This window comes from Cydia amplana, chromosome Z (assembly GCF_948474715.1).
Source record: "Cydia amplana chromosome Z, ilCydAmpl1.1, whole genome shotgun sequence".
Classification (NCBI taxonomy): domain Eukaryota; kingdom Metazoa; phylum Arthropoda; class Insecta; order Lepidoptera; family Tortricidae; genus Cydia; species Cydia amplana.
Genome location: NC_086096.1, coordinates 15,635,390 through 15,658,053, shown reverse-complemented (window position 1 = coordinate 15,658,053; position 22,664 = coordinate 15,635,390). Strand labels below are relative to the sequence as shown.

The following is a 22,664-nucleotide window of genomic DNA, read 5'->3' as shown; positions in this document are numbered from 1 at the left end:
TCTTCAGTAAGCACTCATTGTACCCATGAAAATGCATTCACACTATCACATAATAATTTGAATTATGATTTTTGAACTACTACCAATATCTTTGTATTTTGCACTAAGTATTTCGATCATCTTAAAAGGCAATGCAGTGGCTATCATCGCCTGCTTGTTTTTATCTACATCAGAAAATATATTTTTTGCTTATTTTAAGCAAGTTTTAATGGGTTATCATTAGCCTAAATGTATCACATTTCATTAATGCACTAGAAAATTCTCACACGTACATATAAAGTTATCTACAGTTGTTTTAAACCTACATGGCTACAGAGATTCGGGGCTAAGGAATAATGCTTCATGTGAACACAGACACCGTGCCATAGTTACAGCGACACAACGTAACGACCATTGGCTGGTAGTCCTTTCTTGTTGCAATAAGGCCTACACCCACAAACGATCGGTCGTCCGTGTCGACGACGGTACTCCGCAGTCCAGCGGAGCTCGGGCAGTGTGCTCAAATGCACTAATACGATCTTAACAGTACCTCCATATATTATGGGATGGTTCTGGAGACCTTTGTGTTCAGTCATGCATTCAATTGTTTTTACCTTGTCTCTAAAAGAAAGGTTGTTTAATAATTGTTTATCAAAAATTACATTCGCATATTGTATAAACTACTATCGCCAATTTATATTATGTCAAGAAGGTCGTGCTCAGTTGCCTCTTCTAACAATCCTCCGGTCCACTTCAATTTTGCATCCAGAGGATTACTATAGTTCCTTTTATTTAGCAGCAGTGTGTTACTTATGAAAGCAAAAGAATGTGTATACGATTCATTCAAAAGTGCTTTTCATTAAAAAGACACGTCAAGTTTGTTTACCTTGTTTCTAATGCTAAAAAAAACGAACTATAGGTAAGGTTAACTTTTATTATGTTTCAAGGTAAAGGTACTAGTGCTCGACATGCTAATGCCCAATAGATGACACCCTGCTGTCACCTCTATTGCCAATGACTTAAGTTGCAAGATGACATGTACTGGTACAGTCAGCAGCAGAAGTTGCTAAGCGGGCGAGTGTTCAAAATTACCTTGACGCGCTCTTATTCTCTTAACAATAAAGTCGCGTCAAGATCAATTTGAACACCTGGCCCGCTTAGCAACTATTGCTGCTGACTGTACCGCGTCGAGCACCAGTATGTTTACCTTATTTTGTTTTGCGTGAACAGAAGTCTGCTCTCGACTAGTTTTACTTGCTAAGGCGGCGATGTAACTTCATACGTCCAATTATAAAACTATAGTTATAAAATAAAGGCAAAAAATGATTCAAAATGGTCCTTATCCAACTACATTTTATACAAATACTTTTACTTCTCGGTTGTCTTCTCGGTCCCACCGAGTAAGTTTTATATAATAATATACTTAATTATAATATGAATCTCAACCGTTAATAATTTCTAAAATACTAACATAGGAACCAGTTAAAAATCCGAGGATTCCAAATGAAACCAAAAACATATTTTTCCACAGAACCCACTTGCAAAAGCCAAGTCCGTTAGGTCTATCCCAAAAAGTGACGGTTTCGATAACAGCCGGAAATATGAGACCAAGGAAAGACAGGCATACCGCACCAACAAGTGATATGAAAGGTGATAATTTAGGAATGGCAATGGCAATGCCAAGTGTCATAAGCACAATCCCTATTCTTATGCTGTACTCGGCGAGGTTTTTCCTGGCGCCAAACATATGGCGGACGTTCTTCCAGATGATTTCCATAGGCACGTAGAACTGCAGGCTGTATGTAAAGAATATTGCTACGGCAATCATCAGCTTCACACTCTGGCCCAATCTGGAAAGATAACAAACATATTTAATTGTAGTGTTATGAGTAACATCTACGAGTAAGTAAAAACTACTTGGGTTTGTCCAATCCACTTAAAATATTTTTCTACTCCAGCACTTAAATGTGTCAATTAAATGACTGACAGTGATATCTAAAGCAATGTCATTTGAATGCTTTGTCTATAATACAACTGCTTTATTTTTTTTAAAGATACAAGTTCCGATCATCTTGATTGAAAGAGGTATGTTTTCATTTACAATAATAACTCTTTTTTTTTTTAAATAATAACTCTTTTTTTTTAAATAATAACTCTTTTTTTTTTAAATAATAACTCTTTTTTTTTAATAATAACTCTTTTTTTTTTTAATAATAACTTTTTTTTTTGTTTTTTTGCTGCAGCTGTCATAGAAAAAGTAATGTATGCAACAGCTCATAATTGGTTCTTAAAATTCTCGGGTCTTTTTTTACAAAACTCGACTACGTCTCGTTTTGTAACTTCGACCCTTGAATTTTAAGAACCCTTATTATATCACTGTTGCATAAACTACTATTATCTACATATAGATGTTTGTAATTAATATGTGTGTACCTACATATTTGTGGCCATAATTATATTTTGTTGAATTCGTAGTTAATACTAGAATTAATATTGTACTAGCTATACACTAGATCATTTAGCTATTATTTCCATTCAGTTAGTATAGCAGGAGGACAGTAAAATTACTTTTACAGTACATATGGGGCTACTTTTCCGCACTAGTGCGTAAAATAGCACTTTTCGTGCGTATGTCGAAACTTTAAAGTGCCATATGTACTGTAAAACGTTGTTCGATACACGTGCGAATAGGTAATTCGCAACTCGTGTCGATTTAAAACACTTCCTTCGGTCGTGTTAGTCGTGTTTTAATTTATCGCCACTCGTTTCGAATTTCCTCTTTTTCGCACTTGTATCGAAAATAACTATTTCAAAAACGAAAAAGAGGAAATTCGAAACGAGTGGCGATAAATTAAAACACGACCGAAGGGAGTGTTTTAAATCGACACGAGTTGCGAATTACCTATTCGCACGTGTATCGAACAACGTTTTACAGTACATATGGCACTTTAAACTTTTGACATCGCATGAAAAGTGTTATTTTACGCACTAGTGCGGAAAAGTAGCCCCATATGTACTGTAAATAACTATTTCAGTATACTCCATTATTGTTAACTCGTGTCGTGAGTAGGTATAATTAATACTTACAATTCATCCTGAGGAAGATTAAGCGTGATGCTGCCTTGAGTGTCGGGTCCATATTTCAGATATCCGAAAAATCCAGTGGTAGCATACAGAGACACGACAAAGAACATGCCAATGTTTAGCACGCCAGGGCAGCCGATGAAATGAGTCGGAGTTTTCATGTTGTTTTCCAGTGGCATCACGACACCGATGCCCTCCAGTGCGAAAATAGCGGTACCAAAGAATGTCGGCAGTTTGTCGAATCCAGCGAAATTTGCACGTTCACTGGTTTCAGGCATTTCTTGGAACAGGTAATAAAAAGTGATACCCATTCCACAGCCAACCAATAAATTCGCAATCATAGAAAACGGGGCCAAGTACTTCAGATTTCTGATGAGATTAATAAGAATTAGAAAAGGTAGAGTCGCAAGCATGTAGAGTCGTACATCCATATCGTGCCATTCTGTTCCCATTGCGTAAAAATCGGCTACTTGCTTTACATTCGATGCCACAAATACTATGTACACGCAGCAACATCCTAATAAGTCCACCACAAGGAACCAGTTCACCATGGCTCTGAAAAATAAAATACAAATATTAAATAAATAAAATCACTGCTTTTTTGTAGGCGAGGTTCTACTTTATGCATTAGTTTAGTTTATTGTATAGTTAGTTAAGTTTAATTTATTTTATACGATATGTAAAGTATAAGACAAATTCGTGCTTCATACACTACGTGGTTGCTCTATGTCAAAAGTTAACATTTTACAATCCATATAGCAAGGTTTTAGCGGCTCAAAGAGCTTCATTAGTTGTGTATAGCAAAGAAAGAGATTTAATATCTATGCATAGGTTACCTAGACTGTTCGGCGGAGACGACATGAAATCGAGTGTATAATATATCATAGTTTCGGACACGTACTCTCGGAGTATCCTGCTGTCGAATGTTCGTTGATTCGACTGTCGCTGGATCGAATGTTCGCTGGGTCGAAAAGCGTAGAAATAATCAATTGTAGAATCGAATTTGAAGTTTCGATTGTCATCCCATAGAAGATCTCGGGTACGAATGTTCGTTGATTCGACTGTCGCTGGATCGAATATTCGCTGGGTCGAAAAGCGTAGAAATAATAAATTGTAGGATCGAATCTGAGGTTTCGATTGTCATCCCGTAGAATGTTGCTACATGAGCATTCCTTAATTAGCAATGAAATTAAGTAAAGACAATTTAAAAACTGCATTTGACATTTGTGCCTGTCCAAATTAAAAGGGACCTTATGGCGGTGTCTAGTTTCCGAGATAATCGAAGATTTGTAAAATGTTTCAAAAAATGTTGTTTTTGTTTTAATGCTCCAACGAAAACCTTGTTATTTGTACTATCTTTTCAATTGAGTCACTTTTTCATATGTCAATTTTAAAATGATTAAAAATTAATGTAATGTTTAGAAATGGGACCTTATGGCGGTATGACTTATCTGACAAAAAATAAGCTGTCAAACACATGTTGGGCCATGCCAGACGAGACGATGAGCTTTACAACAATACATACATACAATTCTAGATTACGATTTTTCGATTATGCAGAATTCGGCCACAAGTATTTCGACCCAGCGAACATTCGATCCAGCAACATTCGAATCAACGAACATTCGATACACAACAAATCGAACCCATACAATTCTAGATTACGATTTTTCGATTATGCATAATTCGGCCACAAGTATTTCGACCCAGCGAACATTCGATCCAGCAACATTCGAATCAACGAACATTCGACAGCAGGATACTCCGAGAGTACGTGTCCGAAACTATGATATACACTCCATGAAATCCTGATTTACATGAACTGTAATAATATTGAAATGGTACTCATATATTAAGCACACGGATAGAACTTACTTCGCTAGTCTCGAAAACTTATGTGCCGCTGGAGGGCCGGCCAAGAAAGCCGCCTCAGCTGTCTCGGCGAAGCCCAGCGATGGCTTCTGCATCCTGTGGCACAGCTCGTGCGCGGTCTTCACCAGCACGTGCACGCAGTACGTGCAGATGCCTCCTACGAGGAACGTGGCGAACAGCCCCACGTACAGGCCGGCGTGCATAAACGCCATGGGCATGGCTAAAATTCCGCTTCCGAGTGACCCTTTCAGTAAATGGATAAGTGTATCCAGATCTCTGAAAATGTGTAATAAGAAATCAATTAACTTCTTATTCATAACCCTGAAATATTATGTTATGTTTTATTGATAATAAAATTTATTCTTATTCTTATAAAACTTAGCAAACTTGAGACGTCTCAAAATTATAACTACAGGGTGGCCAACTTAGAGGTATACAACTTTTTTTGCCGCCATTTTATTTTGGCGGTAAATATGACAGTTATTGCATGAAAATTAGTTTGTGTAGATACGGCAAATTTATTATGGAGCGTTTTACGACGGAATAACGTGTGTGTGTTTTAATCATTAAAAACAATAGAAAAATTAAAAATAACGTTTCCCGGTCGATTAATTTCGAGAAACGGTGACATTGACTGGCCCCCAAGATCGCCTGATTTAACAGCTCCTGACTTTTTTCTGTGGGGCTATCTAAAGGGACGTGTTTATGCTAATAGGCCAACGAACCTTCAGCAATTAAAACAAAATATTCGAAACACTGTCGCGAGATAAGGCCAGAAATGTGTGAAAAAGTGATGAAAAGGGTTCGCATCTGCCATGCTGCTAGAGGTGGACATTTGTCTGACATTATTTTCCATGTGTAATTGCTGACCCTACATATTATATTTAACAAGGAATACTTAATATTATTTATGTTTTATAGAATAAAATTTCAAAAATAAAATGTATACCTCTTATTTGGCCACCCTGTATTTCATTTGATATATAAGAAGATATAGTGTGCATAACTTTTTTTTATTTTCTCATTGACCAAAAATGGACCTACCTACATATTTTTAAAATTCATTTATTCACGTTACATGTCCGTCTTTGGGTCACAGTTACATAATGTGTCCCAAATTTCAACTTAATTGATCTACTTAGTAGTTTCGGAGCAAATAGGCTCTGAAGAGAAACAGAAAAGTGATCAATTGATAATAAAGGGGGTCCGTTTTTTCCTTTAAATGTACAGAACCCATATAAAACCTGGCCGAGTTGAACTCGCGCCCCAAGAGTTCCGTAACTTTCGTATCATCAAAACCATTTAATCATTTAATCATTGCAATCATGTACCATTTTTAGAGGCGAGGCGTACCGTGCAAACTCAGCGCAGACTTTGCAAATATTTCTCTCTATAAACGTTAATCATACCAAGTTTGACTTTGGTTAAGCGTTAAGCGTTATAGTGATAGAAATTATCTTTTATTTATGTTTCGAGATACTGGAGGGGTCCGGTTATTATTTATTATTATAATGAATTTTTATCAATTTGTTGTTGTAGCGGCAACCTCGTTGTAAATTACAAATGTTTAACGACCTACCTACGTATCATATTGTTCGGACCCTAATAGCCTTTTAAAATTTAATTTATGAAAATAATTATATTTTATTATTTATTGTTATAGCAGCAACAGAGAAACAGCAATTCTAAATAACGTAAAGCGTCTACTTATAACATGTGTATAATAAAATGAATAAATAGATATACGGACTGAGAGATTGGGTATATACGGAACCATAAAAATTGGCGATTTGCTACAGTTAAAACAACATTATACTGCTATTTTTAGTAAAAATATTACAGCTTGCAAGGATGTTAACGAATTGGATGCACAAGGTGCAAACTTACGATGTGGGGTGCGCCAGTTTTCGATGCTCAAACGGATTATAGTCTTCATCAGCCTCTATGTCCCGTCCCGGTATTTCCATAAGAGGCAGGGTGGACCCCGCCTGTTGTTCTACCGGAATTTCATTAGGGTCAACTTTATACCTGTCAAACATTCCACAATTCTGTTATAGCCAGTTTAATTTAACATGACATACTTAATAATACTGTATGCGAGTTGATGACGTTAGGAGTGAGTATAAGAGTGTAGTATTTAACGATACAAATGAAACAAGTAATCATAGGAATATGATGTGATAGCTAGAACAAGTAAAGCGCCACACTTTGAAGCTGATTTGTGATCGGTAAGAATGTAGGACGGTGTGCTGTCGCGACCGCGTGTCGAGAGGTCTGTTACTGGCTGTTGTGGCTATTACTTGAAATTAAAAATAATTATCTACAGTCGGAAAAAACATGTTACTAGAGCTGCGTTATTGTGTGTCAGTGTCGTTGTGTATAGTGTGATACATTCATTATGGTCTCTAATATAATAATATTAATTACTTTTCGTATGCGTTTCACTCTGTTAAGACTCGGCATTTACAGACATGTGGCTCCAACATTAAATTCAATACAGCTTTACATTATGAATTAGGTACATTGTACATTATTTTAATATCGGAATGTAGAAATCAGAAATAAATAAAATGCTGTTTAATTAAGACAGACCAAAGCTTACTATAAGTTAATTTAATTTCTTTATCTCGGGTGGAAATAAAATAAAAGTAGAGATATAAAGCTAAATCAAATTTGTACAAATCTCTTGTTAGAGCCAATCCCGAGCCTGAATAGAGATGGCGCACGGAGGGCCGCCACTGTGGGCCGAAAATCGGTTCTCATACACATACAAATCGAAGTAATCATTTTTATTGAAATGGCTTTTACATTGTAATACTACCTTACGATTTTAAGACGATATATAATGAAAAAGATTGTTTTATGAATTTGACATCTAGTTAAATGTAACCGGTAAACATGGTGATCATAATGATGATCTAGTTTCTCCGCTGGGTTAGTGTTAGTACAGGTCAAGCGCAGTCTGTAGTACTTGCATCCGTAACAGCTTTTTTTCCAAAAAAAGGTATTTTTAAAGTAGCTACTATATATTATTTTAATTGACTATATAATTATTTGTTGCCTGCCTACAGTAGAGCAATAGCTGGAATTGTATATATGTACATAATATATTATTATTTTAGTATCCATCTGTTATGTTTTTTAAGCTACCCTTATTCGGTTACTTAGCTTCTCTTTTAATCATTCAGATGAAAATAGTCATAATTAGCGATAATAAAACAATAAACTTATGATTTTTGCTGATATTTAACAAAATTTTATGTTTACCTGGAAAAAATAAGTAAAATTAGTAAAAAAGGTCACTTATACGTTACAAAGAGTACCTATGACTAACATACGTCAAGACAGGTATACACATGACATGACACAATTTTTGGGAACAATTTGATTAGTGTTTTTTTAAGTAGTTACACTACTAGTCACATAGTAGTCACACTACTAATTAAGGGTTAGAAGGCGATAAAAGAATCTGTTGAGGACGTCCTCAGTAGTTGTTTGTCTGGAAAATTCAACGCTAATGTCTCTCTGTCGCACTTATATGAAAAAGTGATTGACTAGGCCCCCTGAACCACAGGGCGGACACGCCATACATCAAAAATGATTTGCTTTTATATGTGTGCGCGGCACGTCTGTACACGCGTCATTGTGTATCTGACGGACTTCTGGCATGCTCTCAGTAGAGCGACTTACGCACACATTCGTGTCGCGGCCAGTCGCGGGGCGAGGTAATCCGAGTCGGGGCGGGGCGGTGCGTGTCCGTTCTGTATGATAATACTATTACTTATTCTGTGCCCTGAACCTATAGGAGGCGAAATCTAATTTCAGGTTTCTGGATCTTCTTCCGAGAAACCCCCAATTCGACAATTTTCATTCCATATCGTTGTAAAATCATGAGTTTAGCATAATAAATTAATAATACAGGGCTCAAGCCATTCAATCAACGGACCTACAATTGACCACCTCAGATTGTATGTGTGTGACAGCTGATTGTTTGCCCACAGAGCGCCGGCGCGGCTGCGAAGCCGTATGCGCCTGCGCAGCGTCACCAGAGGCGGCCTCTCCCATCGTTAAGTATCAAAATTTTACCATTACCAAACAAAACAAATTAGAAAAACAAAATCGAAACCATAAAATGGAATGATGTACCGGTGTAAGAGTCCATTGCGAGATGGTCAAGGTCGGAGACCGACTTTAACCTCGTGAAGCAGCGCACGTCTTCCCGGAACGTCTCCGAACGGCCTCGAGCATTATTAGCTCGTTTTAAGGAGCAAGTACTTAACAATCAACATACAATATAAAATACCATTTTAACAACAAAACATTGTGAAATAATTAAAGATGAAAAACAAAAAGCCCGCGCCTTGCATGCCTTGTTTTCTACGAGAAGGTACACCAGGGCGTACTTAGTTGTTGGTCTAATTCTGTCATAACTATTACAGAGTACGTAAATTAACCTCGATTTTACAGTATTTTCAAAATAAAATTTTCTTTTCATTGTCCTGTTGAACAAAAATTGAAATATTATTAAGTTTTAAAACTCAACTCCATCGTGATGTTTGGCCAAGTATGAGGTTAAGCTATGAAGCATGCCATTTTTTATTCACTTCTTAAATAAATACAAGCATTAAGTCATAAACTTTAATGAATTGTAATTAGTAGTCTAGTGACGGTAAAGCCATGTAGTTGTATTAAAATCACAGTGAGACTAGTGATACATCTTCAACAAAAAGTAGATTATTACTAGCAAAATAATGAATCATTTATGAAAATTGAGGCTCAAATCTGTAAAGGAACTGTTTAACTTACTTGACCATAACGACATCTGATAAGTCAGTCCTGACTCCTTTTTTCTTTGGGTCATACTCGGCTATCATTGGCCGCATTTGAGGTTTCTGAAACAAACAAATCAACCATTGTAGGTATGTATGTATAATGTTATTCGGCCTCCATCCAGCGCAGCGCTGGAGACGTCACGAAGCCGGTGACGTCCCGATTGGCAAGCGGAACGGGGGCTCGCTCCATGCCGTGGTTAGCGCTACGCTACATGTCGTGGCTATTTTGGCTCTTTTATAAATAGCACGCACTCGTGAACGCATGAGGCAAACTTGCAAATATATCCCCCGGCGTCCAAACGAAATACCTATACAGTGAAAAGATGGAACTATTTACATTTTCGCAAATGTAAATAGTTCCATCTTTTGGCAGTTTGCGTAATGCCAGCCCTTACCGATCTACACTATTGTTCTGTACTATTATTGGCCTAATTTTATTGCTGTTTAACTTGCTAGTAGTTGATTTTCGAAATGCCTTCGTATCTTTACACGTATTCGTAAGTTACAGTGAGGATTCTGTAATAATAGGTAGGTAATAATCTACTACATAAGATAAGTTGAAAATTCTCAGCCGAAAGGAAGTTAAAAAATCGGCCAAGAGCATGTCGGGCCACGCTCAGTGTAGGGTTCCGTAGTAAGGTACCAAATAGGTTAAAGGGGGCTATTAGTAAGTATCATGTCATGTACATTACAAGCATAAGAGTTGCGCGTCTTTTTATGTAGAGTTCCGTACCCAAAGGGTAAAAACGGGACCCTATTATTACTAAAACTCCCCTGTCCGTCTGTCTATCTGTCTGTCACCAGACTGTATCTCATGTACCGTGATAGACAGTTGAAATTTACACAGATGATGTATTTCTTCTGTTGCCGCTATAACAACAAATACTAAAAAGTACGGAACCCTCGGTTGGCGAGTCCGACTCGCACTTGTCCGGTTTTACTAAGCAATATCTCAAAACGGCTGTACCCATCATGTTCGGTTATATAGATATATTCGGTTATAATTTCTAAAATCACATTTCCTAAGTACGACATTCCTAAAACAGAACATCGAAAATCAAAATGTCAAATGTACGAAATTCCTAAAGACGCATGTCCTAATACACTTTTAATCGAACGATCTCGTTTTCGAAAATCAATATTCCTTTGTACACAATACCTAAGAACAATACTTTGAAAGTCAATATGTCTAGTGCTCGAAATAGCTACGTTCAAAAAGCCTAATGACAATATATTGAAAATCAATATTTCCGAGAACATTTCCTTCTTACCCTAAGTTGACGGAGCCCCGCTACGCGGGGCTGCTATTTCTGGGCGGGTTGCCCTTCGGGCATAACCTACCTACCTATTGATTTAGTTTAGTGTGACGTCCGTGAAAACAATACACTTTGGAGGAAAAAGCGTAGGGAGGTAGGTAGGTTAGGTTCGTTAGGTAGCTTCAGATGCCCGAAGGGCAAACCACCCAGAAATAGGAGCCCTGCGAAGCGGGGCTCCGTCTAGTTAAGTTGTAAAGGAAGTTTTTTGGAAATAAAATTGCGTACGTTTGACTCTTTAAGCTAAGGTCAGCTAAACGTAGGACAACTGTCGTTAGAAATTTCGCAGTTTATACATTTTAAACTTAGGTCAACTGAACGTAGGAAAAAAGATCGTTAGTATTTTCGTGCACTAGCAGTATTGTACTTTAGACATTTAAATAGTAGGTTGATTAATTTCGCTTCCTTTTTGTGCCACTTCTCGCGGAGACACAACTATCAAAAAAATTACTCGATAAGCCGCAATTCTTAACTACGTATACATTTTGAAAAATCATGGTGCGTAATGTCAAAAAAAAACAATTACGAACGTATGTTTACTATTATATCATATCATATCAATAGAGTAGTAGTGGTAAATAGTCTGTAGTACCTATAACATAACATCCTCTTTCGTTCACTATGAAATAATTAATTGACATTGATCAATGACGTTTACACCTGCTTCCAGACATTATTATAAGAAACTACATAAGAAATAGCTAGAAAATGTGTAGTTGTAAATGTATGACATATGTACGTCATTGACCAATGTCAATTAATTATTTCATAATGAACGAAAGAGGATGTTATACCTACTACAGACTCCACGGCACCTGCCACTACTGCACCTCAAATTACAACCAAATCCCTTGCGGGGGCCAATCTTGTTAGCTTAGCCTGCTAGACCCTTTGATTTTAGAAATTATGCTACATAACCTCATGTTCGCTATAGTTTTCATTGAAAGTATGTATTTGTTAAGCTTTTGTGATATGTTATATGATATTTGTCTTATTTTTTGACCCATGGTTCAAAAGTAATAGAAGGAGGGACACATATTTTTATTCTTTTGTAGTTTCGGAGCGATTATTTCCGAAAACAAGAATTATTTTAATAATATTCACTTAATCAAAAAATGTTTGTTGACCATTGGGTTAAGGTTAAAGCCTATTTTTTTTTAATAAAAGCTCATTTTGTAAACCTACCGTTCTTTCGCCACGTATAATTTATGTATCCATGCCAAATTATCACCTTTAACGATCACGAAGCAAAGCTGCGGACGGACAGACATACGGACATGGCGAAACTATAAGGGTTCCTAGTTGACAACGGAAACCTAAAAATGAAAACTAAACTTGGATATTTCATCAATTGGCAATGCCTAATATATCAATTCATCTGATGAGTTGTAATTGAAAACTCGTCGATGGTGATGGCGCCATTAAACAACAAAGTTTGAACTCTAAAGCTGTTTTATTACGTTACATTCTGGATACACGAAGATGCTCGATTGGACATCAATACAGATACAAAAGAGTTCTCCTTGAATCATTTCCCTTCGATACATTAATATTAACATTGTTAACCATTAGCACCATTAGGAACCCATCTTGAACAGGATAAATTACGAATATTCGATATATGTATTGTATAGCTACATGTAATAATTCTATGCTTTTCCTGTTGTTGGCGTTTAATAATCTCTAATCGAAACATTTTAAACTACGGTTTTAGAACACTTCAGTCACTGTAGGCTCTGTACAAAGGCTCTCAAACTTTGAAGTGAACAAAAAACAGTTGAATGCTTAGGTAAGTATACCTACCTTATTTAGTGCAATTACGAATTATAGCATTTATCCTAGGTATTGTTGTCACGCCTGTGGTCAAGTTATCATCGTGGCTATGTCAATATTTGCTACAAATAGGTGACGCTAATGTCCATAATCGAAAGCACGACATCAGCATAATATCTCTATTCAGCACAAGCCCAGAGTCAATTTTAGACCAATTCTAGTTGGTATAACTCGACTCCCAGAGGTGAAACAAGCATCATGCTCAAACGGAGACTATATTGCTGGTGGGTATCTACATATGTTGGCAATTTCAATAACAACAAGGCTTATCGTCACGAGCGCTAATAAGAAATATAGTCAAGAAGTATGACGACACACGTTAGGCGGGCAGTCAATGTGCGCAGTTTGTCTAAATCAATTGTGAAGGTCGCTGTAGCTGAAGAACTAGTGTGCAAACTATTTGTCGATGAGTGACACGCCTCCCGTCATCTCGACAACAAAAATAAACTGTGTGGTATATCATTTTGTAGTTATCACATACCTAATAGTCACGACAATTGAGCGTCGTGACTATGATATATTTAATCATAATTATTTATAATGTAATCAGGACATTTTAACCTTGTTCCTATGATTATTAGGAAAACATTGCCATTGAAATTTACACTTTAAAACCAGCTTTGATTTCAAAGTTAAGCCTCTGCTGAAGGGCGGTTATTTCTGTTAATTAGATAGTTAAAAAAAAATGTTTAACGTTTTCGCCACGGATGGGCCAGTAAGCGTATGATGGACGCGGTTATCCACGCGATCAACCGAACGTCATACATATACCTAATACCTACCCATTATCAACGTGCGACTGAAAGACAAACCTTTTTACTTGCATTTCGAAGCGACGAAATAATTAAATATTAAGAGCCAACAGGAGTGGTCATTTCTCCATACAAACGTACTAGACTGTTTCCTCCGTGGGTTTTGAAGCTAGAGCAATGATTTTTTTTCAACACAGATTAATATTGTCAATATCTGGTCGGACCGTTTAGCTTTTTTTGTTATTTTTGTTTTTTAAGGCGCTAGAGCCCTTCAAAAATGGCCAAAATTGCCTAATTGACTATGCCGCAATGAGAGGCGTGGTATTCAAAACTGATATCAATTAGCTAAAAAATCAAAACTGTCCGACACAGATAATTTCATAATCATTTAGATTTCCAAATTTGGTTACGATTGGTTAAGTTTTGGAGGAGGAAACAGTCGAATACGAAACCTCGATTTTTGATATTTTTACGCAGGATTTTTCGCCTTGTCCTTATCGCACTAGTTTTAGGAGCCGCTTCCGTTAGCGAGACGGGTATATTTACCTAAAATATTTAAATTTCAGCTGCTGTTTCGTCTTAACAGCCACCTAGCCTAGTAAGTAGTAGTAAAATCACCGAAATTGCATTATCTTTATCGCGAATTATTTACTTCCTTACCTACGTACTTAATACTTAACATTTTTTCCCCATCACAAAAAGTGCACAGCGCCGCTAAAGAAGTTTTCACTTCAAAAATATTTCGTGAACTATTGTATTGACGTTTACCCTAAAATTTAAATATTATGGTACCTTTACGCAACTAATATGTCTATATTGGCACTTGACCAGGTTTTTAATAAGTTAGTGTTTTCTTGGCAAAATTTCAGATATATTTTTGCGTGTTATTTTCATGCCATCAAAAATGAAGATTAATATTCAGGCTCAAAATCAACTTTCTATATTTAACTCTACTTATACATAAAGGAAACGTTAAAAACGAACTAAAACTTTGTGATAATACATACATAGTTATTAATCTGAGTGTTATCAACCATAGGTACTATAATACTACTATACCTACCTCCTTCTTCACACCAACCATAGCTTCCATTATAAGGAGATTAAGGACATTTTATAAGTACACATCTTAACAGAAATAAAGCCATCTCGGCCACTGGAGGGCGTGGTAATTTTTTCTTTAATTTATACCTAGTGTGACAATAATACATTTTATTCAGCAGATGAAGTAAAGTTAATGGTACCTATATACAATCATAAAAAATAACTTAAATTAATTAATAAACTACAAAGCTAAATAAAACATTTTTTTCTAAAAGACCTTCGTGACCTGTACCGGGTGAAAAGGTACCCAGCCGGCCCAGCCCATCACACTTGCCGCGTTTTACCACGTTGGATGGCGATGGCCAGCCTTCGCACCGTACCTATAGGTATGTGATTTATTTTACAAATTGAAATAATAATAAAATAACTTTATTTATTTTCAGATAACTTACTGGGTCCTTGTTAGTAATATTTTTTTTAGGTACCTACTTACTTTAAAACAAATCTAAAATTAAATCATTTATATTCTCTATGCATAATTTGCTCTAATTTGCATAAATTCACGCTCGACATACAACCCTCGCTAATGATCACAGATGAGCAGCAGAATCGGTCAAGCTCGAGTCATTAACGGGCCAATCCGTTTTTAACTGTAAGATAATAACTATTTTCTGTCTTAAATACAAATACCCAACTTCTTAGTGTCTAAATATTAGTCAGGATATACAAAGAATCAGATATATTTCTGTTCATTGCAAGCGCGAAACAAACAAAAAGAACAAATTTATCAAACAGTACAAAATCTTTAAATTGCAAATGCTTGACACTTCGTTACATGTTGAATGTAAGGGTGTTACCACACCAATCGATCGAGGGAATCGATCGACGTCGATCGATCAATTTGTCTAGGTAGAAACTATCAGTGGAAGTTGACTGTTCCATGTTGATTGGTGTGGGAACACCCTAAGAACTTCGCTTCGCTCGCACTTTCGATTAAGCAGTAATAAATTGACACTAAAAAGCGCATATGGTAAAGACTGAACTGAAATCCTCATAACCAATAATAAAGACGTTATACATATGTATAAATAAGTACCTACGTAGTTACCCCTGTATTACGTGAACTATAACTACTGAGGTACATCCTCGATTAGCGAATCAGGAAGACCCCATCTTAAAATGTTGTTACGCGAAACTGATCTACCCGGATTAGAATGATTTAGCACTTAGGTTTCAGACTGCGGCGCAAAGTTTGTGACAACTCTAACAACATATATGCGGGCGATTTGTTTGCCTACTATATAAGAGAATTTGAAATAGAGGCGTATTGTCAAAGTGAATTTAGTAGCCACAGTAAATTTACTGCCATCTTTCGACACACGATTAAAACTTTTAGTGTGACTACAAAATTTACTTTGACAATCTGCCTCTATATCTTTGCTATATGAATGTAGCGCAATGTAGCGTCACTGACTATTAGCGCTGGGTTATCGATGGTCACTAGTCATTCGGTTTGAAGTCAACAAAAAATACCTAAAAGGAAGATGTCAAAAACCGGCCAAGTGCGAGTCGGACTCGCGCACGGAGGGTTCCGCGCCATCAACAAAAAATAGAGCAAAAGAAGCAAAAACAAACAAACAAAAAAACGGTCACCCATCCAAGTACTGACCCCGCCCGACGTTGCTTAACTTCGGTCAAAAATCACGTTTGTTGTATGGGAGCCCCACTTAAATCTTTATTTTATTCTGTTTTTAGTATTTGTTGTTATAGCGGCACAAGAAATACATCATCTGTGAAAATTTCAACTGTCTAGCTATCACGGTTCGTGAGATACAGCCTGGTGACAGACGGACGGACGGACGGACGGACGGACAGCGGAGTCTTAGTAATAGGGTCCCGTTTTTACCCTTTGGGTACGGAACCCTAAAAACGAATCCTACGTTATTTACTCGACGAGTTGACTGGCTTGTTTGAGGGGTTTAATTGATGAAGGGCAAAGCCATTTAAGATGACAAAATAGATAACTATGGAGCCCCTACAGATAAAATAGCTCACTGTCTATTGTGACTGAAGCCTTGGGTAACCTATCCTTAACCCGGGGTTGCCCGGAGTAACTTTCGAAAAATGTTGGTCCTTTGGTTGATTTGCGAAATTTTCATTAAACTTTTGAAAAAGACATCCTGAATTAGCCGTTAGGTTGGGTTAGATCGGAGACCGTTTTAATAATTCGTCGACTTTTAAAATAAGGCGTAATAAACAATCAAACATCAGAACTAGTATTTCATACAATCGTGATATATGTATGTAAATATCTGGGTGACCGAGCTTCGCTCGGAAAACATATAAAAACTCGAAAATGCGCGTTTTCCCAGAGATAAGACCTAGCTAGATCGATTTTTCGCCCCCGAAAACCCCCGTATAGCAAATTTCATCGAAATCGTTAGAGCCGTTTCCGAGATCCCCGAAATATATATATATATATATAAATACATAAACAAGAATTGCTCGTTTAAAGGTATTAGATAGAGAGCTTTTAAGTCGAGTACAGTGTAAGGTAGTTAATTCAACCATTAAAGTCGACGAGTAGAGTAGATAGAGGTTACGATGGGTTACCACTGTTGATAAACACATTTAAACTACAATCATGTTTCCATAAATATTATAAAAAATAACTGCGAACTGAATACAGTCCTTTATCGATGTCTGACGATCAGACATCTTACACATACATCATGAGCAATAAAGATTTGAGATGTCTCGTCAATTGAGTTGGCATACAACTATTAATCTAAACTAAAATTTCCTGCAAATTATATAATACAGTCGACTGATGAAGCAAGGAAAATAACGAAATAAGAAACTTCACGACGCGCGACGATAGTATGGTGATAGTGTTTCGGGTATGGTGGTAATGTAAATAATGCCATAAATCTTTGGTAACGTGTAGGCTACTCCGAAAAATAACTAATGCCTATTGCAAAATGTTGTGTTTTCAAAACACGAGTACCTACGTAATGCTCAGCTTGCTGCTAGCTCCTATACATATAGTACCTATCAGACCATGACTTAAGTATATATTACTTCGTAAAGACGGGCCCTACACTAAGGACGACTACGGATGGGGGCAATAAGCTGGTGCCTAATCGCATTTGCTCACCAGCGCGGCCCAGTCGAGAGCCGAGCGGTGCGATATGAAGTTGGTCGACTTGCCAACCGACGGACGCTATACTAGCACGCACCGCGCCGATCACAAACGCACGTGCACGTGATGCTGCCAATACTAAAAATATCCTAGTTAGTATGTGTCGCTTAAGGGTTGGATGAGTATTTGTTGAGTTCAGTGTGATAGTACTTACTATCAGTTATGATAAACACGTAGATACCTACCATTAAATTTTTTGTATAAAATATATCTTGAACTATTTGGCCCTAATGAAGAATTGAGAGTACAATTCCCCAAAATAATAATATTATATAGACACAATATGCAATCCATTTGTATGTAAGAAATACCTAGATTAAAATGTGTGTACGCAAGCGAGTTTCACTTTAAATGGTATGGGGTACGGGTTCATTTAAGTGGATGTGAGTGAAGAGGGATACGTACGTTTAGTAGATCGAACTGTTTGTGGGCCGTGAATCATGATTGAGCCCGAGGGCACAATGGCGCGTCACGGTAGCTGAATAACGCGGCCTTGTTTTGCCGGAAGTTGATACTTACCTACAGCTGCGACAGATTTTTACATTAATTCCACTGCGTCTGGCTGCTGCCAGACGATTCTCCGAAAAGAGACGCTAGAAGCATATTTAAATAGCAATTCTTACATGTTAGGGAATATGTCAAGCCCATAACAACAAAGTTACCTATAATTTTGAAACATTCAGCCTCCTGTTAAGTATATGTATATGTTTCACTACAATGTATATACAGTGCGTTAGATAATTTTTAACTAATCGAAAGCGAAACGATTTTAATTGCATACCGTACAATTTTCACACGGTTCTTACTAGAGAACAGCGCGCGTTACTCTAACAGCGTCAGTCAAGCAGTAGACTCTTCCCGATCATACCACGACCAAGGCCAATCCAATCAGTGCGGATGTCAGTCCCCTCTCATCATCTCATACTGGGAATGTGAGCTGACAAATTACTTATGCGCACCTACCTATACGTGGAACTGATCTGGAACGACGCAAAGCGTCTAATTATTCTGTTTATTTACGCAATCGGTTCCAAGTGCTTTGATTTGCTTCGCTCGGTGACTTCCAGATTATTAGACTCCTGTCGCATATCAACAAGATTAATACTTATGGCTAGGTTGAGAGTAGGTATGTACATACTAAAGTGCAGATAAAATTCTGCATAACTTTATAACTAAAGTATGACAACGTAAGAATGCTTAGTACTTATACCAAAACTTTGCAATGTGTGATAACTTGGTAATAATTTCGAAAAACAGGCATTTCCTTAATCTGAGACGGTTACAATTGAGGGAAATGATATGAGTTAAGTATGTACCTTGCTACCTGTTGAGTCTACCATAACGACTTTTAGCCGTCTATGTTGGTCCGTTGATTGGTGGGGGGTTAAAAATCGTTAAGTACGAGTAGACTCCACAGGTACATAGCAAGGTAACTCACATCTTTTCACCACACCAACTGGTATGGTGAAAAGATACGAGCGGTTAAACAACAACTTTGCCCCCTTGTAATAAAATAAAACAAATAACTATTATCGGACACGCTCGAGTAACCACAAAAATCCCCTCTTGGGCTCCCCTACTATTAGGTAGGTACTTAGATTAAGTTTAGACTCTACTTTTTGTTATTCATATTTATGCTTTAAATGTTGGTCTAGGATTAAGGAAACCTTACGCGGCGGGTCAGATGAGTCGTCCATTCCAATATGTAGGTGAGGGAGAGGACTGGCCGTTTTTCCCCGTGACGTCACCGTCTGCAGGCTACGTGCCCCCCCCCCCCTGGCGCCAGCCCGGCATGCCAATCCCGCGGTACGATTATAATGTGCGCTGCTGTTATACAAGGGTAGTTGATGTGTTTTATTGATACAAAACAATCATTCAGTGAAACTTGTGGTCATTATGAAAAAAATATCTGAATATGAAATAAAACAAAATTTAAAATAGTAGTTTACTTATATGTGACTGGCATAAAAAAAATACGAGGGTGGGTTTCATAGTAAGATTACACAAGTGTTTTAATGTGTAATTAATTTAGGGCCCGGAATTTTGGGTGCGGCTACTGACAGATTGTAGGGAAGGTAACGCTTTTTAGCGATATTATTATCGACTTGAATATATTTTTCAGTGCGTTCGCGTTTGTGGTTCGCGCGAGTGTTTGTGGAATTATACCTAGCTAGCATTCCGTCTACTAGCGTTTTTCTCGAAAAACGAACAAAATTGATAATGTAAGATGTTGTGGATAGTCAGTCAGTAAGAACCAGGAAAACTATACTCATCCTTTTCTTTTAGGTGCTAGTACTAGTGTAAGACAAAGATAGTAGGTATGATTATCTCTGTCTATGTTTGAAATGAGACAGTCCTTTGACAAACTATATCTTTCAGTTTTATTTTTAAATGTATGACAGGTGACAGATAGGTTTGCCGCGGTTTTGAGGAATAATGACATTGACAGGAGATGACGATTTAGAGGAAAAACTCAAGCGATGGGATAAGAGATTTGTATTGTTATTAATTATTTAAAACTCAAAAATAAACAATTGTAAACTAATTCGGAGTTTTAGTGAAGTGTTCTTTTATCAGAAGTGGAAAGAACGTTAAAGAATGGGCCGTAGATGTCAAAGAACAAAAATAAAAAAAAAGCGAAGCCGGGACGACAAGTCATCGTGTTCCGAGTTCAAGTTTTAAATGCTATAGTCAATGCTTCATATCTAGGAAAGAGATAATGAAAAACAAAAGTGTAATGAAAACCAAATTCAAACTCTACAACACCTGTCTACTGGAATGCTTGATATGCGGATGTGAATGGACATAGGCAAAAACATACAAAGATTGCGGTTCGTCAACACGGCATGGAAAGAAGCATGCTAGGAATAAGAATACCTAAATGAAAGATGGAGACTGACAACGTGACAACAATCAAAAAGAAAACCTAAGTTGGAGGCAATAAAAGTGAATAAAGGCTAATTGTATTGTATTGTAATACTGCATGCTCCTAAATATTGTAAACGTTCCAAGATGAAACGTAACAAGATTGAGAACTACATGTACAGATGATGATGATTTGGGTGCGTACATTCCCACAAAAGCCAAATTGTTGAAGAATGATTGCGCTCGAATGTGCTGTATATAAAAGGATTGATATGACATATATTGATTGAATGAGAAATGTCTCAAAGTAAATTCCATGGTTACTGAAACTGTTCGATGGGAGTCTTCAATAAATTGGATGGCACAAGGAATTCTTTTCAGCAAAAGGTATCTGCAGTGAGAGATGACTGACGGTATTATGTCAAAAGTTACCAAGTGGATACTGCATTACCGACTAAGACAAAAGTTAAGTATTCTCTACACAAGTTCTTTGTTTTAATTCAATTAAGTATTTGGTTGTTTCATACAAAAAAATCATAGACTACTACATCTCGTTTTGTTGGAAAATCTGACAATGTTTTGAAGTACTTAATGTTATTAATATATTGACTCTACATAGGTAGTACACAAGTTGAAATGAGATAAATTATTAGTGTATTAACATTGTGTGTGGAAAATTAACATTGAAAGATAGCTTGCTATAGATCATGTTACAGTATAGGGTATTTGACTACTAGTCAAATCAGTTTCTTTTTTTTTCTGTCAAAACGATTTTGCTACTATGGAATTTATATGAAACACTGGCATGTGATGTCACAATCAAATTAATCACTTACTCTTTATAGTTTTATATGAATTTTAAATTGGAAATATTGTCTAAAAATAACTGCTATGTTTCTCGATTAACTTTCTGGCGCTTTATTTCATGCAGGGTGTGAAATAATTTATTTTAAATACAGTCAAATACCATATTGGACCTACAGATTAGGTCAATATTTTGATCACATATTTTATTGATATTACTGAATGTTTAAAAAAAAAAAAAAAACCTATATTTTTTTTAATATGAGGGATAAAGAATGCCAATGAGTCAGTGAATATGCAAATGAGTAAGTTACTGTCAATAGGTACTTCATCAAGAATCTGGAGAGAGTATGTGACTTGACTTTTAAGTGTGCATCTTAGTGCATGTGCAATACCAGACAATGTCCCACTGCTGGGCATATGTCTCCGCTGCAAGGTCATATTTAATTCTTTCAGATCAATCAATATTTTGATAAATTATTAGAAAATAGTGAGTCAAGGATAGTTTAACCGTAATTTTCAAATGTTGAATCCGAACATGCTATGTTATGACGAACACAGTTATTGCCCTGAATTATGTTTGCAGAATGTACTGGTAAAAGTCTGCGCACATGAGCAGCAGGCGCATGGTCATCAAGGCGAGGTGTCACTGAGCACACAAGTCTTCTCATGCGACTTGGAAGGCGCATTGAGGTGCAGAAGTTCTGCGGTGCTGTTTGCTGACCTTTCATGCGTGGCGAAGGCTTTTCATCATGAGGCTGAACGGATATCTGATTATGAGGCTTGTTTGAGTGCAGTCCTATGTTCGATGTTGTAGAGGGTCAGATTACTACTGGCGTGGCCAGAGCATTGCCGGTGTCATGATATGGTCTACTTAAGCTGTGATTGTTTTCCGTTTTTATGTATTAGGTAAATCCGTTATTTAATGATGTATGGTGTTTCTTCTTACATTACTATACACTTGTGACATCTCAGGAATAAAAATAAAAATGAGAATGGGTATAAGTATAAGACCAATATATGAAAATGTAAAAATGTCTAGGATATTGATTGCATAGTCATGCATATCTAATGTACAAGATTG

The 22,664-nt window shown here is 36.9% G+C and overlaps 1 protein-coding gene across 1 annotated transcript in view; it reads right to left on the bottom strand.

Moving 5' to 3' along the window:
- Positions 1-1,215: 1,215 nt before the first annotated feature.
- Positions 1,216-22,664, bottom strand: part of LOC134661174 (proton-coupled amino acid transporter-like protein CG1139) — a 58,701-nt gene continuing 37,252 nt past the window's right edge. The window contains exons 2-6 of the mRNA XM_063517135.1: positions 9,742-9,827; positions 6,823-6,963; positions 4,939-5,211; positions 3,067-3,618; positions 1,216-1,829 (exon numbers count right to left, since the gene is read on the bottom strand). Coding sequence (XP_063373205.1) covers positions 1,421-1,829; positions 3,067-3,618; positions 4,939-5,211; positions 6,823-6,963; positions 9,742-9,827 — 1,461 coding nt within the window. The 3' untranslated portion in view covers positions 1,216-1,420. The remainder of the gene's footprint in view (positions 1,830-3,066; positions 3,619-4,938; positions 5,212-6,822; positions 6,964-9,741; positions 9,828-22,664) is intronic.